At 42.6% G+C, this 18,266-nt stretch overlaps 1 protein-coding gene across 1 annotated transcript; it reads right to left on the bottom strand.

Annotated features, from left to right (window-relative positions):
- Window positions 1-3,071: 3,071 nt before the first annotated feature.
- LOC134803578 (zinc finger protein 271-like) lies at window positions 3,072-17,896 on the bottom strand. Its single transcript, XM_063776378.1, has 4 exons — window positions 17,675-17,896; window positions 16,441-16,582; window positions 16,115-16,162; window positions 3,072-5,531 (listed from the first exon to the last, which is right to left on the bottom strand). The coding sequence occupies exons 1-4, from the start codon at window positions 17,801-17,803 to the stop codon at window positions 3,121-3,123; spliced, it is 2,730 nt and encodes a 909-aa protein (XP_063632448.1). The 5' UTR covers window positions 17,804-17,896; the 3' UTR covers window positions 3,072-3,120.
- Between the last annotated feature and the right edge of the window lie 370 nt (window positions 17,897-18,266).

Raw genomic sequence — 18,266 nt, forward strand, 5'->3', positions numbered from 1 at the left:
AAGTCATAACGATAAACTATCGACATTTCTTGCAATTTTAATTTTACTTCAAAGGTTTAACGATACCTAAAATGAATAAAAACGCTTTTATTCTTTATTGTGGTTATCAGATCACAATTTTATCGTCACGCCCCAGCAGGGAACGAAGGGAAAGTTCAGATATTTAATTAAAATACATAAATACCTACTAAAATATGTGTTCCGCAATAATTGAATTATTTTATTATATTCTAATATATTGCGCTGACACGCTAGCGGCGTCCTACGTCCCATCGACCAACAGGCGTGCTGGCGCGGCGGCGGACACTCGGGAGCGTCAAAAGGTAGCCAAGTACAGCTGTCTCGGCGCCCAATACGACTTCGTCGCGTTTGGCGTCGAGACGCTTGGTTCGTGGGGCAGAGGCGCACAGATGCTCCACAGGGAGGCAACGGGCGACCCCCGCGCGGGCAGCTTTCTCGCGCAGAGAATTTCAATTGCAATCCAGCGCGGGAACGCTGCCTGCGTGTTGGGCACCCTCCCGAGGGCACCAAATTTTGATAGGTATTTTTAATTTTTAGTTTTAGTTATTTTAATTGTAGTTAGTTTTAGTTTTATATTCTTATTGTTTGTCTTCTAATATATTCAGTATCCATTAGCATTTTAATTATGTTTATGTTTAACGAAGATATTGAAGCTTCAATTAATAGCTATTTCGTTCCACTGTGTAGCGTTTATCGATATATAACATGATTAAAATCGACTTTTCACATCCCTAAAAGAGCACACATGGGCCATTTTATTTAAAGTTGTCCCCTACACTTTTTTTTCAAAATTGGGATTTTTTGTGTTATTTCTACTCAGAATCATGTGCTCTTTTGATCCTAATAGGAGAAAAAAGTGTCCAAAGATTTCCATACATTTTTCGATCTTTCCATTCCGAAACCGCCATACAAAGTCTATGAAAAAATGGTAACGGAATGGGAAAAAACCTTGGGACACTTTTTTTCTCCTATTAGGATAGAAAGAACTCGTGATTCTGAGTAGTTCATCTTGTCAACAGTATGGTTGTCCTTTTTTGACAAATGGCATTGTTAAAAGAGCGAGGAGAGAGAAGAGATACTAGTTGCTGCGCCGTCAAAGTGAACAGACAACGTTGGGGCCTTGCAAGTCACGCACACGCAAGCCGGTGTGCAAAGGCCTTTAAATGTCAAACTTCTATGAAATTATGACGTGCAAATAACATTTGCACTGCATGGGCTATCAAAATCGCTGCAAACTTCCCTTGGTCCAACTCTATTCGACTTTTCGAAGATATCTATCACTTTTTTGTAGGTAGTTAACTGTTACTATATCCAGCATTACTTACCTTTTTATTACATAATTAATATAATTATGTTACGAGTATAATATTTGAGGTTGTCATGGTACCCAGTGTAAATAAATAATTATGTCAATAGAAAAATAGAACTTTAATTTGCGAAAAATTATCAAATATACTTGGTCAAGCAGATCTTGTCAGTAGAAAAAGGCGACAGATTTGAAAAATGTAGGCGCGAAGGGATATCGTCTCATAGAAAATTTGAATTTCGTGCCTTTTTCTACTGACAAGATTTGCTTGACCATCTATATATTACAAATAGGTAAAAATACTTAAATGTAATGTATCGTGTTACCGCGCGTCGGTAACATTAATATTATGTGAAAGAAAAATGTATTACAGTTATTAAAATTAATAAGACATCGCTAATGCTATTATCCGTATGAATATATTTATATATTTTTTTAATATCAAACAGCTTCAAAAAATATGCGTCAAACGAAACGCATTCAGAGGGCCTACTGCGAACCACGTTCGACGTGTTGCCTCCCTGTCGCACTTACGTACAAATTTACAAGTGCGACAGAGGGGCAACACGTCGAACGTGGTTCGCGGTAGGCCCTCAGTACGGGCAAGTACGGGTATGGTCGAAGCGCCATCTCACGAAATCTATTATCAACATTGAGGCAAGACGAGAGCATGACGATAGTTGTCATTCAAACCCGTCAGATGACATTAATACAGAATCACACTTATTGCAACCATTTGCAACATTTGACACTACTAGAGACATCTGCTGTACTTTTGGGAACTAAATATAAAGTCACGCTACTCAATATGGCGATTGCTCGTCCTAGTAGACTAGTCCGTGCCTATGGGAATCAAATTGGTTGACTGTACAAACACTGTCCCGGAGAGCCTGCGCCCTTCAAGAGTGTTCCTTTATGGGCATTGTGTAGATCAACTAAAGGAGTCCCATCGCCGGACAAGGCTCGTAGCCAAATTTGTAAAGAATCCTTGGAACATAAAAAGAAAGCGTCCGTCATTGTGATCCGGCCGCCACCGTGGAAATATCTCTACATCTACACTTAGCAAACAAGAAAATCGGCGTTTTCCTTCTCAGTAACACAGTAATTCACATGTACTGATGTGCCGTCGAAATCTTTATTAAATTGCGAAATTTCCACATGGTAAAATTTCGAAAAGTTCTCATATTTTTGAATGGGAATAGAAATCTACCATTTCCAGAAAAAAAAATCCATTGATTTCAAAGAAATTTTCATGAAATTTCTGAGAACTTTTCGAAACTCTCCGCAACTGGCACGTCTGTATTCAGATGTGCAACTGAAAGATAAACATTAGCAATCGTAACTCAGGGTAGAGGTACAGGGCAACAGAGCTGACCAGTATGTTCAGACCCCCGCGCTGTTCTCCTTCAATTAGACTCCATAGAAAAATTAGAATCAGTTATATAATAATATAAGAAATGTGGTTTACAGATAAGTGAGATAGGATAATAAATAGCTTCACTCGGTTGACTATACAATATATTGTCTATGGAAAAGTAACTATAGATGGTCAAGCAAATCTTGTCAGTAGAAAAAGGCGCGAAAGTCAAACTTTCTATGAGACGATATCCCTTCGCGCCTACATTTTTCAAATTTGCCGCTTTTTTCTACTGACAAGATCTGCTTGACCAACTATAACAATATGGTGAAGTAAATAGCAGTAACAATAAAAATAGCAGTAGCAGTAAGAATAAAAAACATGGAATAACAACATTAAACTGAGCTATTATAAACAATTTTACAAAACAATAAAGTTATGGTATCCTGGATATATGTGTTTCAATATGTTTCATTAAACTTGTTTCATCGAAAAAAAGTGTTTCACATATTTCGCATTCGTATGATTGTTCATCGGTGTGTATTTTTTTATGTCTCTCTAATTCGGATTTTAATGTAAAGTGGTTGTTACATTCTTCACATCTATACGGCTTCTCTCCGATGTTACTCATGTTATGTGTCTCTAAACTATCTTCTTGACTTAATTGCTGGTTACGTTTATTACATTTGTATGGTTTCACGTCACTATGGACTCTTTGGTGGATCTCTAAAAGATATTTTCTTGTAAATTGCTTGTCACATTCTTTACATTTGTATGGTTTCACACCACTATGGATTCTTTCATGGATAACTAAAGAAGATTTTTGTGAAAATTTTTTGTTACATTCCCTACAGTTGTATGGTTTCACGCCACTATGGACTCTTTCGTGGATAACTAAAGAATGTTTTTGCATGAATTCTTTGTGACATTCTTTACATTTGTATGGTTTCACGCCACTATGGGTTTCTTCATGGTAAACTAAAGAAGCTCTTAATGTGTATCGCTTGTTAAATTCTTTACATTTGTATGGTTTTAATCCACTATGGATTCTTTCATGGATAACTAAAGAATGTTTAGCCGTGAATTCCTTGTTACTTTCTTTACACTTGTATGGTTTCACTCTACTATGGATTCTTTCATGGATAACTAAATTATGTTTATGTGTGAATTGCTTGTTACATTCTTTACATTTGTATGGTTTCACGCCAATATGGACTCTTTCGTGTCTCACTAAATAATCTTTTCTTGTAAATTGCTTGTTACATTCTTTACATTTGTATGGTTTCATTCCACTATGGATGCTTTCATGGGTAACTAAATGATTTTTTTGTCTGAATTCCTTGTTACATTCTTTACATTTGTATGGTTTCACATCACTATGGACTCTTTGGTGGATTTTTAATATTTGTTTTCTTGCAAATTCCTTGTTACATTCTTTACATTTGTATGGTTTTTCACCGGTGTGTGTTCTCTCGTGGTTAACTAATATATATTTGGCTGTAAATTCTTTGTTGCATTCATTACATTTGTATGGTTTCATTCCACTATGGATGCTTTCATGGGTAACTAAATGATTTTTTTGTCTGAATTCCTTGTTACATTCTTTACATTTGTATGGTTTCACATCACTATGGACTCTTTGGTGGATTTTTAATATTTGTTTTCTTGCAAATTCCTTGTTACATTCTTTACATTTGTATGGTTTTTCACCGGTGTGGGTTCTCTCGTGGTTAACTAATATATATTTGGCTGTAAATTCTTTGTTGCATTCATTACATTTGTATGGTTTCATTCCACTATGGATGCTTTCATGGGTAACTAAATGATTTTTTTGTCTGAATTCCTTGTTACATTCTTTACATTTGTATGGTTTCACGCCACTATGGACTCTTTCATGGTACTTTAAACCATCTCTTCCTTTGAATTGCTTGTTACATTCTTTACATTTGTATAGTTTGACTCCAGTGTGGGTTCTTCTATGTATATACAAAAAGCTTTTTGTTGCAAATCGCTTGTTGCATTCTCCACACACGTACGGTCTCTCTGCTGATTGCAATCTTAAATGCTTATTCAGTAACAAGTTATTTTGAAATGCTTCATTACAAACTCCGCATGTATGTTCCGGGTGTGTATGTGTTCTGATATGTCGGATTAAAGTAAGTTTTGACGTAAATTGTTTACTACACATGTCGCAACAGTAGGTCTGCTTGTTCGTTTGTGGTTCGATATGTTCCTGTTGATGTTTGATTAAACTAGAGTTGTGTGTGGTGTGTGTAGGGCGAGTATCGTGTGTTTGAGCTTGTACCTCGGCGGGTGTGTGAGCGGGCACGTCCTGCACACTGGCGGGGCTCGGCTCGCGGTGTGACGTCACGTCCTGCACACTGCTGGCGGGGCTCGGCTCGCGGTGTGACGTCACGTCCTGCACACTGCTGGCGGCGCTCGGCTCGCGGTGTGACGTCACGTCCTGCACACTGCTGGCGGGACTCGGCTCGCGGTGTGACGTCACGTCCTGCACACTGCTGGCGGGGCTCGGCTCGCGGTGTGACGTCACTTCCTGCACACTGCTGGCGGGGCTCGGCTCGCGGTGTGACGTCACGTCCTGCACACTGCTGGCGGGGCTCGGCTCGCGGTGTGACGTCACGTCCTGCACACTGCTGGTGGGGCTCGGCTCGCGGTGTGACGTCACGTCCTGCACACTGCTGGCGGGGCTTAGCTCGCGGTGTGACGTCACGTCCTGCACACTGCGGCGGAGGCGCTCGAGCCTCACGGAGCACGCCAGCGCGAGCTGCTGCCTACAGCGCAGGGACAGAGGCGCCGAGCTAACTCCGTACTCGCCGGCTGAAGACACTGAAACGACAGTGTGAATATTCACATTAGAGTGAGCCATGATGCAATAATACCTGCGCCAGGTATAGCATTCTGAGACATGGCGTTACACAAGCTACGTCATCATTGCTTTAGGCCGGTTAATAAATAGCAGAAATCTGCTCTAAGAATAGATCGCTAGTACGTAATAATATCTCACTTTTGTTTATTCTCATTATCATCTTGGCAGTAGTTTAACGATGCCAGATAATCTTTCCTTGATTATTGATTATTATTTAATGGCAGCTTAAAAGTGATTTAGTTCGTGTCCCACGCTGGAATCGCATACCTGAGGAAGTGTCTACCAGGAACCTAGAAAATAGAAATATGCAAGACCAGAGTAAGACCGGGAAAGAGACAGATAACGTCGTTATTATCACGCAACTTACATCATGCGTCAGTTAGCGGCGCTACTATTGTTCGTTCACCCGCTCGCCTGCTCCGTCTCCGTGCACACGCGCGACATTGCTTTTAGAGCTAGGGTTCCTCCTTGCAAGCTCCCATCACACATTTCAACCCGGATATGTTAAGCCCCGTCTCCATATTGCGCGGCAAGCTATCTAACATTGGCTCGCGCCAATGGATACCGGGCTGGCTCGCGAGCCAACTCGATCATTGGCTCGCTCGAACGCGCCGCGCGACGTACCTTTCATTGTCGGTTTTTCGACGCGCGGTAAAGGAATGTTCGCGCGTAATTGGGACGGGTGCGTACATATTTCAGTTGGCTCGCGCGGCAGCATACCTATACATGGATAATGAAAAGTGTCGTACTTTAACTAAATTATACGGCACTAAACAGTTTCTATGGAACAGTAAATGTATTGATTATCTGATTATCGCAACACATCATTTTTAGGGTTCCGTACCCAAAGGGTAAAACGGGACCCTATTACTAAGACTTCGCTGTCCGTCCGTCCGTCTGTCACCAGGCTGTATCTCACGAACCGTGATAGCTAAACAGTTGAAATTTTCACAGATGATGTATTTCTATTGCCGCTATAACAACAAATACTAAAAACAGAATAAAATAAAGATTTAAATGGGGCTCCCATACAACAAACGTGATTTTTGACCAAAGTTAAGCAACGTCGGGAGTGGTCAGTACTTGGATGTGTGACCGTTTTTTTTTTGCTTTTTTTTGTTTTTTTTTTTTGCATTATGGTACGGAACCCTTCGTGCGCGAGTCCGACTCGCACTTGCCCGGTTTTTCTATTTGGCTATACTTCGTTCCGAATATTTAATTATTGTGATATAATGTGGTCGATCGTCAGATCGCCTGCCGCCGCGCATACGTTCAAGATGGTGCCGAAATTGGCTCGAGAGCCTTAATATAGGTTTGCCGCGGTCGAACATTGCTCGCGCTGCCGCCGCGCGATATCAAGACGGGCCTTCATTGTTGACATATGAGCTATTGAAAATATCTATATATATAAAACAAAGTCGTGCCGAGAACGGCTGGACCGATTTTCATGGTTTTTGATTTGTTGGATTAGTCTCGGCACAGAATAGCAAAAATAACTGTTAAAACCATTGAAAAAATTGACGAAAACAAAATAATGAAAGAAAAATCAATCCCATACAAAATGTTCCTATGTATCTTACCTGTCAAACATTTGATGTTCATCCCGTCGATACGGTAAACTCTCGCCTCAAATTAAAGAACGTATTTAAAAAAGGGTTTCGAACCGACAAGATATATCCACAATATTAAGATTACGCCGTATTTGAGATTTTAAAATTGTAAAATAGTGACAGTAATGACAACGGATTGACATATTTATATTTGTGCATGCACTATAGTAACCATAAGGTTACATCACTGTCGTAAATAGCTATTAGGGTTCATGTATGTGTTAAATTAGTCTTTACGTTTAGGTTGCTATTTTTACTTTTGTATATCATGTTTTACTTTGTGCTCGTATATTATGTCAAATGAATTGCGTGGAATGTTTTATATCTAGTTATAAGTCTAGGATTCATGCTCCTTTCATACGTGCTTAATATTGTACCTATTTATAAGTCTAGGATTCGTGCTCCTTTCATACGTGCTTATAATTAACGAGATTGGCAAAAATATACATTACTGACTCTGCATGATACACCCACTAGTTGAAAAAGGTACCAAACGGCCTTGTGTTTTACTATATAAGCCGGAGCCGTTTGTAGCTTATTCAGAGATATCAGAGACATCAAGAGAGCTACCTGCCTGAACACTCTCCAGTAAATAAACAAATATATGTGTTTTCATTTCACACAACACATATACCGGTAAATGGAGGTATAGCGGACTTCGAGACAACAGCGGCCAGCAGCGTTCCAGTTTGCTGAGTTTCTACGCTTCTCCCAACGAACCCCCATCACGAAAAGTTACAGTCTACACTCCACAGTTTGGTCCTTTTGAAGCCGGATGAAGATAGAAAAACGTACGCGCTGAGTTTCAAGCGACATAGCTTTACTCAGACATCAAGATAGAAAAACGTACGCGCTGAGTTTCAAGCGACATTGCTTAACTCAGACAGCAAGAAAGAAACAAGTACGCGCTGAGTTTTAAGCGAACGTTGCTTGACTCAGACGGCAAGAAAGAATAAAGGACGCGCTGAGCCTAGAAGTTCGCTTCGGTTTAGACCCAAACCCTATACCTTTTCCGTAACCCATTTACCGGCTTGCCGGACGGACCGTGCAGCGTCGTAGGTTTACCTCCGCTCACGTGTCCTGGCAACTTTCGTTGCATGTGTCACATGGTTGATACCCACACACTGCTATCGAACGTTCTAGGCATTGCACTTTGCCATTGCGGGAGATTCAGTGCCACGAGGGATCCACGCTTAGGGCACTGACGTTGCGCACGGCAACGGTCAGTCATAGGCATAGGCAGGTCAAGTTAGGGACCCCCCGCGTGTGTAAAGTGAAGTGGTTCCAGCCAGAAAGATGTCCGAAAAGGAAGCAAGGAGCCTTCGCCCACGCACCAAGGGCCCGCCTGCGCCCGCACCGAACATGGATACCCCTACCCCCTCGTCTGGTAAGACTACGTCCAACGAGACTAATACGTGGAGCAAGGGCACCAGTGGCAACCCGAATGCTACCGGTGGAACCGAGTCGGTACACTCGGAGACGTTAGATGCCACCGTAGTAAATCGTAGTAGGTCAGGTACGCTAGTGAATAAAGACGCCGATGCGCCGCCGTCGCCGCCGCGGGCGCCGTCTAATCGCGATTCACATAGGAGTCGCAAATCGGTTAGGGAACGCGATAATCAATTGGCCGTGCTAATGGCCGAGCTCGAGGTTCATAAAGCCCGTCTAGTCGTTGCTAAGACAGAGTCCGACACTGCACATTTACGGCTGCAGGTTGCGCAACTGAAGGCGCAGTCTGTCGGCAGCAGTGACGCGACCGTCGAAGAACGTACTAGAAGTTGGGTAGAACGACAAGCGAGGTTACAGCACGAGATCGCACAGGAAAACGTTAAAATCCCGCCGCCGAAACAGACCGCGCCACCGCCGCCGCGAGCAGTCGTCGATCGGACTAGCAAACCAACCCCGCGCATTTTAGAGGTACCGCACGGTACCTACGCGCCAATGTACCATAAACCGCCGGAATTACCTGCATTCGGCGGAGATATCACCGAGTGGATATCATTTAGGGCAGAGTTCGAAGATACGTCGCCCATGTTTAGTGCCGTCAATAACGTCAGTCGGATTAGGCGCGCACTTAAGGGCGAAGCTCGGACGGCCGTAAAATCAATAATGTACACAGTTCAGGATCCGTACGAGATAATGGAAGCGCTGGAACGGCAGTTCGGCGACCCTGAGGAGATTGTTCTTACGGAAATTCATAATGTTAAACTCATGCCGCGTTTATACGAAGACAATTCGAATATAGCCTCATTCGCCGCGCATGTAGCGAATGCCGTCGCCACCATTAGATCCTTGCGTCAAGAGAAATACTTGCACGCGCCTGAGCTCGTGAATAAAATCGTGGATAAATTAAATCTGATAGTGCGCTATGAATGGGCCAAATACAGGCAGTCTAACGTAGAATCACCCGGGTTAGTAGCAATTTCCGAGTTTCTTAACGAAATTAGTACTGCGGCCAAGCGCATAAACCGATATAAGCCGTCTAACCGATCACGGAATGCAGTGAATGCGGTTTCCTCTGTGCACGAACCGAGAAGATCGAGCCAAGCTCTCTCTGGGTCTCGTGCCCCCGCGTTCTACCGTGATACGTCTAATAGATCGCGAAACGCGGTAAACGCTGTGCGCGAACCCAGTCGATTGAGCAACGCTCTCGCTGGGTCCGGCGCCCCCGCGTACTCTCGCGACGTTAGTTCGGATTCGGAGTCAGATTACCACGAGACGTACACGCGTGATACGTCTAATAGATCGCGAAACGCGGTAAACGCTGTGCGCGAACCCAGTCGATTGAGCAACGCTCTCGCTGGGTCCGGCGCCCCCGCGTACTCTCGCGACGTTAGTTCTGATTCGGAGTCAGATTGCCACGAAACGTACACGCGTGATACGTCTAACGGATCACGGAATGCAGTGAGCGCGGTTTCCTCTGCGCGCGAACCCAGAAGATCGAGCCAAGCTCTCTCTAGGTCTCGCGACCCCGCGTTCTACCGTGATACGTATGATAGATCGCGAAATGAACGAAACGCGGTTTCCTCTGTGCGCGAGCCCAGTCGATCGAGCCACGCTCTCGCTAGGTCCCGCGCCCCCGCGTCCCTTCGCGACTATAGTTCGGATTCGGAGTCAGATTCCCGCGAGTCATACACACGTGATACGGGAAATAGATCGCGTACTAGTAAATCAACTATAGCTCAAGTAAAGCGCCGCGATGGTAATTTAAAAAAGCCAGCGTCAACCGGAGCTAAGCCCCAGCGGGAGATATCGTCTGTCTCTGTCTCGCGCGATGCGTGCGCCATATGTAAGAACGGCAAAGAACACAAAGTTAGCGAGTGTTCGAAATTTCTAGCCGCGACTATATCTGAGCGATGGGACTTGGTGAAGGGTACTAGATTGTGCTATAGATGTTTAGGCGCGAGTCACCGTGCGCGTTTTAAATGTAAATATGTCGCGTGTGGCATGAGTCAGTGCGAAGCCGGACATAATAAACTATTACACGGATTAAGCGCGGCCGCATCCGCGAACGGTAATAGTGTCCCGGCGGCACCTGCAGTACTCAATGTTAGGCTGCCGCAGACGTGTCTCAAAGTCATTCCTGAAGAGGTGTCGGAACCGTTAGGTACCGTCCAAACCCTCGCGCTATTTGACGAAGGCGCGGTAATGGCTTTGACGATACACGAAACTGCGGACAGCATCGCACCTGCGGTACAATTTGTTGGGCACGCAAAGCCTAATACCACGGAAGACGAGGCCTTACAACTTGCGAAACGACATTCTGAGACAGAATCATTAGGCGTTTCGCAGAAGGTACCTCGGGCCGACCCCGGCCAACGTGCGCTAGATTTGTTAGAATCCACCTGCGAGAAGATACCGGGGGAGCAAAGGTATCACTCGGGCTTACTGTGGCGATCAGATGACGAGAAACTCCCCGATAACCGAGCGCAAGCATTGCAACGGCCGTACAGTCTAGAACGAAAGCTAGACCACGATGCGAAACTTAAAGCCGAATACGCAAAGCATATGTTGCTTGACAAAGGTTACGCGGAGAAAATGGACTCGCCGCCGCCCCCCGAGGCACCCCGGACGTGGCCTCTGGCGCACTTCCCAACTTTTCAGCCGCAAAGCGGGAAAATGCGATTAGTTTGGGACACGGCAGCCACAGCTTACAGACGTTCGTTTAACAGCGCGCTGTTGGCTGGCCCCGACCTGTTAGAGTCTTTACAGATCGAAATAATTGAGCAAGATCGCGATACGTTACGTTTCGATTGGGACTCGCCTATACCCGTCTCACTCGCACCCGCGTGGCGATCGTTCATTATTAATAACGTACGATTAGTTCGCGCCACCGCTAGTATTCTGGTTGCCGCCGAGGTTTTCAAAGCCGCATTGTTCGCTAAGAAAACAGACATAGAGATAAATAAGGGGCATTTAGATTTAGCAGAGATATTGCTAATCCGACGGAGTCAACATGCTGCATTTCCGGAGGACATCAAGCTTCTGGAAACTGGGCGGCCACTCCTGAAGAAATCTCCGCTATACAAAATCGCTGTACAACTTGACAAAAACGGAATCATCGTACTAAATGCTAGAATCGATAAAAACACGCACATGCCTATTTTACATGGGAAAGAAGATTTCGTCAAGTTATTAGTACAGCATTTTCATGCACTCTACAATCACGGCAACCACGCGACCGTCATCAACGAGTTGAAACAAAGGTACTACATTATCGGGCTGCGCGGTAGCATTCGCTATATAACGAATAAATGCCAATGGTGCAGAACCTATAGGGGAACGCCAATCAAAGTTCCCATAGGTGACTTGCCGCCAGAAAGGCTAAAAGCGAATCAGCCGCCGTTTACCGCTGCAGCCGTAGACCTGTTTGGCCCCATGCACATAACTATAGGCCGCCGCCGCGAGAAAAGGTGGGGTGTACTATACACATGCCTCACGACTCGCGCGGTACATCTGGAGCTTGCCGCCTCACTTTCGGCATCCTCCATGATACTGTCGCTACGCCGAATGATAGCGCGACGCGGCACGCCTACAGTTCTCTATTCCGACAACGCTACCAACTTCCACGGCGCGGAAAGAGAACTGGCAGAGGCCAAAAACACGCTGCCCGACAGTCTCAAGCCCTTCTTGACCGAGCGAGCCATAAAATGGAAGAAAAGTCCACCCGGCAACCCCTCCGCTGGCGGTGCCTGGGAACGGCTCGTTAAAACCGCATTAAAAGTAGTACTGAAAGAAAGAGCACCCCACGAAGAAGTTCTACATACTTTACTGCTAGAATCAGAGCACATAGTCAATTCCAGACCGCTGACACCAGTGAATCCAGATTTAGACATCGAAGCCCTGACGCCGAATCACTTTCTTATCGGTCGATCAAGTGCCATGTCGCCACTGGGTGTCTTCACAGACGCAACTATGTCACTCTCTTCGTGGAAAACAGCGCAAACGCTAGCCGACCAATTTTGGAGGCGCTGGCAGCGGGAATACCGACCCAGCCTCCTCCCCAGGCCCGGTGCTCATCAAAACGTGAGAAAACTGCATGAAGGTGACGTAGTCATCATTGCGGATAGCTCCATGCCACGAGGAACGTGGCCCAGAGGCGTAATCGCCCAGCTATTTCCTGGCCCAGATGGTCATGTGAGAGTGGCCATTGTTCGCACATGCGCAGGTGACGTCCGCCGCCCAGTTTCTAGACTTATCCCCATTTACTCCGCGCATGAAGACGGTGTTGACACACGTGGGGGAGACTGTTGTAAATAGCTATTAGGGTTCATGTATGTGTTAAATTAGTCTTTACGTTTAGGTTGCTATTTTTACTTTTGTATATCATGTTTTACTTTGTGCTCGTATATTATGTCAAATGAATTGCGTGGAATGTTTTATATCTAGTTATAAGTCTAGGATTCATGCTCCTTTCATACGTGCTTAATATTGTACCTATTTATAAGTCTAGGATTCGTGCTCCTTTCATACGTGCTTATAATTAACGAGATTGGCAAAAATATACATTACTGACTCTGCATGATACACCCACTAGTTGAAAAAGGTACCAAACGGCCTTGTGTTTTACTATATAAGCCGGAGCCGTTTGTAGCTTATTCAGAGATATCAGAGACATCAAGAGAGCTACCTGCCTGAACACTCTCCAGTAAATAAACAAATATATGTGTTTTCATTTCACACAACACATATACCGGTAAATGGAGGTATAGCGGACTTCGAGACAACAGCGGCCAGCAGCGTTCCAGTTTGCTGAGTTTCTACGCTTCTCCCAACGAACCCCCATCACGAAAAGTTACAGTCTACACTCCACAATCACGTTTGTCAAATGTAGCGATTATAAACGAATTAGTCTAATCGATTTTAATGCCGATTTTTGCAACTTTGTATTATTAAATAACCTTTTTTTCACATCGAATTTCATTTTATTGTCATTTGGTTTCTTTTTAGTCGATTTTCATCAAATTACGGAAATGTCATATGAATCGAAACGACAGACTTGACCACAGATGAGTATTAATCGAATAACTTTTTATTCGACTAATTAATCGAATAAAAAAGTAAATCGTCAAATTTAATCGTCAATTAAATTATTCGCGATTAATTTAGTCGACCTAACATACGATTGAAATTGAATTAATCTGAATATTAATCGACTAAATTTTCGATTAAATCTCGATTGAAAGTTGACAGGGGGTCATTTTTGTACGTAAAAAAAAAGATGGCAGCCAAACGCTTTGTCATAAAAGTCATCATGGGTGTCGTTTTATAGGTTTTAGGGATGCCGGTTTCGAAAATGTTAACTGTTTTAGAATCCAAGATGTCGACCGTGCACTTTGTCATAAAAGTCGTCATGGATGTCGTTTTATAGGTTTCAGGGAGTGCCGGTTTTGTAAATGATGACTGTTTTGGAATCCAAGATGTCTGCCGTGCACTTTGTCATAAAAGTCATCATGGGTGTCGTTTTATAGGTTTTAGGGAGTGCCGGTTTCGAAAATAATGACTATTTTGGAATCCGAGATGTCTACCGTGCACTTGATCATAAAAGTCGTCATGGATGTCGTTTTATAGGTTTTAGGGAGTGCAGAATTCGAAAATGATGACTGTTTTGGAATCTAAATATGTCTGACGTGCAGTTTGATATAAAAGTCATCATGGGTGTCGTTTTATAGGTTTTAGGGAGTGCCGGTTTCGAAAATGATGACTGTTTTGTAATCCGAGATGTCTGCCGTGCACTTTGACATAAAAGTCGTCATGGATGTCGTTTTATAGGTTTTACGGAGTGCAGAATTCGAAAATGATGACTGTTTTGGAATCCAAGATGTCTGTCGTGCACTTTGACATAAAAGTCATCATGAATAGAATAGAATAGATTATATTTTATTTGTATTAATTGTACATCGTCATATTCATAAATTATTTACAATTAGGGGAACAAACATTATTATAATATTAAATGAAATTTACATTTATATACAAGTCAATACGCTTCAATGCAAGTTAATTTGATTAAATATAATGATTAATTAATTATACTGAACATAATTTAAACACAATTTCATTGAATTGAATTATACAGATGAAATGTCATGAAAGTTATAATTATACCTATACATATTCATTTCATGGTTACGACTTTCGACATATTTAGTCATTCATCCAAAAATTCTTTCACCGAGTAGTATGCTTTTGTTGTGCAAAACGTTTTGAGTTCACGTGTGAAGCGTCGTTCAGTAGGTACTCAATTTTTTATTACCTCAGGTAATTTATTATAGATTTTGGCACCTACCACATTTAAGGACTTCCCTGACTTCTGGAGTCTATGCGTGGGTACCGACAGTGCAGGTTTTCTTCTCGCAGAGTAGGTCTTGCTTATAGGAAACTCATCAGGGTTATGGGTCATGGATGTCGTTTTATAGGTTTTAGGGAGTGCCGGTTTTGTAAATGATGACTGTTTTGGAATCCAAGATGTCTGCCGTGCACTTTGTCATAAAAGTCATCATGGGTGTCGTTTTATAGGTTTTAGGGAGTGCCGGTTTCGAAAATGATGACTATTTTGGAATCCGAGATGTCTGCCGTGCACTTTGTCATAAAAGTCGTCATGGGTGTAGTTTTATAGGTTTTAGGGAGAGCCGGTTTCGAAAATAATGACTCTTTTGGAATCCAAGATCTCTGCCGTGCACTTTGACATAAAAGTCGTCATGGATGTCGTTTTATAGGTTTTACGGAGTGCAGAATTCAAAAATGATGACTGTTTTGGAATCCAAGATGTCTGCCGTGCACTTTGTCATAAAAGTCATCATGGGTGTCGTTTTGTAGGTTTTAGGGAGTGCCGGTTTCGAAAATAATGACTATTTTGGAATCTAAGATGTCTGCCGTGCACTTTGTCATAAAAGTCGTCACGGGTGTCGTTTTATAGGTTTTAGGGAGTACCGGTTTCGAAAATAATGACTGTTTTGGAATCCAAGATGTCTGCCGTGCACTTTGTCATGAAAGTCGTCATAGGTGTCGTTTTATAGGTTTCAGGGAGTGCAGAATTCGAAAATGATGATTATTTTGGAATCAAAGATGTGTGTAATGATAATTTGAAAACTTCGCGTTATATTCCACAAGCTTATTTGAATGCAAGACATTGACATATTTTAGTATAATGTTGCCTGTTTCGTACAAGTCATATAATAGTGAACCGATACAACAGATACTAACCGAAAAATTTTGGTACGTATACGTATTTGTTGATATAATGCCTGTAATACAATGATTGTATAATCCGTATTTACGTAGGTGAAACGAAGTTCACTGGGTCAGCTAGTATCAAATAATACTCAAAATGGAAGCTGCACGCCTTCCTGTAAGTAGCGCTCAATTTGTTTCCTTTTATAACTGCTGTCAAGATATTCTACCAAGTTCTGAATACGACTCTAGATACTTACGTAGAGACGGCTCGGAAGGCTCGCTGCACGCGCCATCTTCAGGTTCATCTAAAATTGAACAAGTTAAAATATAACAAACTATTTCCTTGTTATTGGAAACAAAATATATGATAAATAGCCACAGAACGAGTTGCTGGCACCAAACAATACGAGTATGCATAAATTACTATAAAAATACACGATTGAATATCACTATAGGTGTGCCTAATGCCTATAATATTGAAGTGTTCCCTCGATTTCTCCATAATGCCATCATCAGATCCTGAAATGATGATAATGGGACTAACTGTGATTACAAATAACTTGATATCAAGCTTAATATTTACCTTTGACCCTCAGTCCTCCCTCCAACCTCTCCTGCAGCTCGGCCTGGCAGTGCTGCACCTGCATCTTGAAGTGGCACGCCTCCCGCAGCCGCCCCAGACACACCTCGCAGATACCACTCTTGCCATTGTTGCTTGGTGTCAGCTGCAAAATGTAGTATATTTGTTACTATCCTTAAATTTTACTAAATATATTCTTTATTTACACTAAAATACATGTCAAAACTTAAAATCTAAAACAAAAACATATGCACATAAAAGACAAAAAAAAATTCTAACAAAGACACTAAAGAAAACTAAAAAAAAGCACACTACTAAGATACTATCCTACTAATCCTACTTACATTAGCCCCATTCTGACCCCCACCATCCTTCAATTTATGTATATTCTTTGCACACAAGACTCATCTCAAAGCATATTCTATGTAATAAAAAAATATTTGAAAGTTATAGGGCTACTATTTATTGGGCCGAATATTCGGTATTTGGCATGTTCGTATTCTGCCGAATATATGGCAAATATTTTTTATAGGTTAGTATTAAAGCTTTTCGGTTTCGCTTAGTTACTTTAGTTGATCCTAAGTAAGAAATAATTATAAACAAGTAGCTGCAAGGGTCTTTACTCTGTGGTTACAGCTAGAGATGGGCGAAATGTGTCAGTAGAAAGAAAAGAGTGATATATATCTTTCTATCACTGGGATATGTATCACTCTTTTATATCTTTATATCCGTATATATCAGTTGTCCCGCTCGCAACAGTATCGGCACTTGCTGACTATGCGTCATCTTATGAGTGTGTGTGTGAGAGAGAGAGTAGTAGTAGTAGCGAGCGAGAAATACTATACTTACTATATCTACTTCTCGCGGAATATTTAGCGAATGACGCATCCGAACCCGCCCGAACGACCGCTGTCGCTCTTTCGTGTTACTTCGGCCGACGCGCGACCGAGACATCGCTTATCGCTTTAGTAAATTGTTGCTGAGGGAGTGAGAGCTGTACGGATATACTGATACATTCGGATTCGTAAAGACAAGAAGAGTGATTCATGAAAAGAGAAAGATATATATCTTTTTTATCTATCACTCCTGAGTTACCCATCTCTAGTTACAGCAGATTTCAGGCAGTGGCGATGTAGGGTTTAGCAAAATGGTATTTTGCGAATACTACATCGGTTACGTACTCGTATTTAGGTCATGCGTCGCCAATTTAATGAAAATATTCTGCGTCGTTACTTACCTTGATTACAAAGCATTCTTCGATCATGACCGAGTATATTTCCGTTATGCCGAGACGAGTGTACGGTGTCCTCAAATCTTTCGCCGGAGGCCGCTGCAGGCAGCAGTGGCACTGGTTTACCGTTTCCATCACATCAGTACTTCAAAACGAGTAATAGACTGTAAAATAGCTCTTCTAAGACCAGTTATACGACAAAGTGCATTTACACGTGGGTTTCCGGGGCAGTTGTGTGGTCAACAATCCACACAAAGAGTATTAAATCACTACGTTTTAAAAGACGGGACCTCCATACTTGCGACTTGATCAGTCTGTGTATGTTTGGTTCTCCAATCATTACCAACATGTACGACAAAGAACTGTCAAAGCCATAGATATATTATACTTAAAGATTACGTCTCAGCGAGCTGTCACTGTTACCACTTTTGTTTATTGTACGATTAACAATGTGGCCCACCTTGCTGTAGCCATGTCGATAAAGTTATATCGTTAGAGCGAGGAGAGAGAAATGATACTAGTTGCTGCGCCGTCAAAGAGAACAGACAACGTTGGGGCCTTGTTTAAATCGTATGTTATACATAGTGTTATTTGAGTG

Source organism: Cydia splendana, chromosome 26 (assembly GCF_910591565.1).
Source record: "Cydia splendana chromosome 26, ilCydSple1.2, whole genome shotgun sequence".
NCBI lineage: Eukaryota > Metazoa > Arthropoda > Insecta > Lepidoptera > Tortricidae > Cydia > Cydia splendana.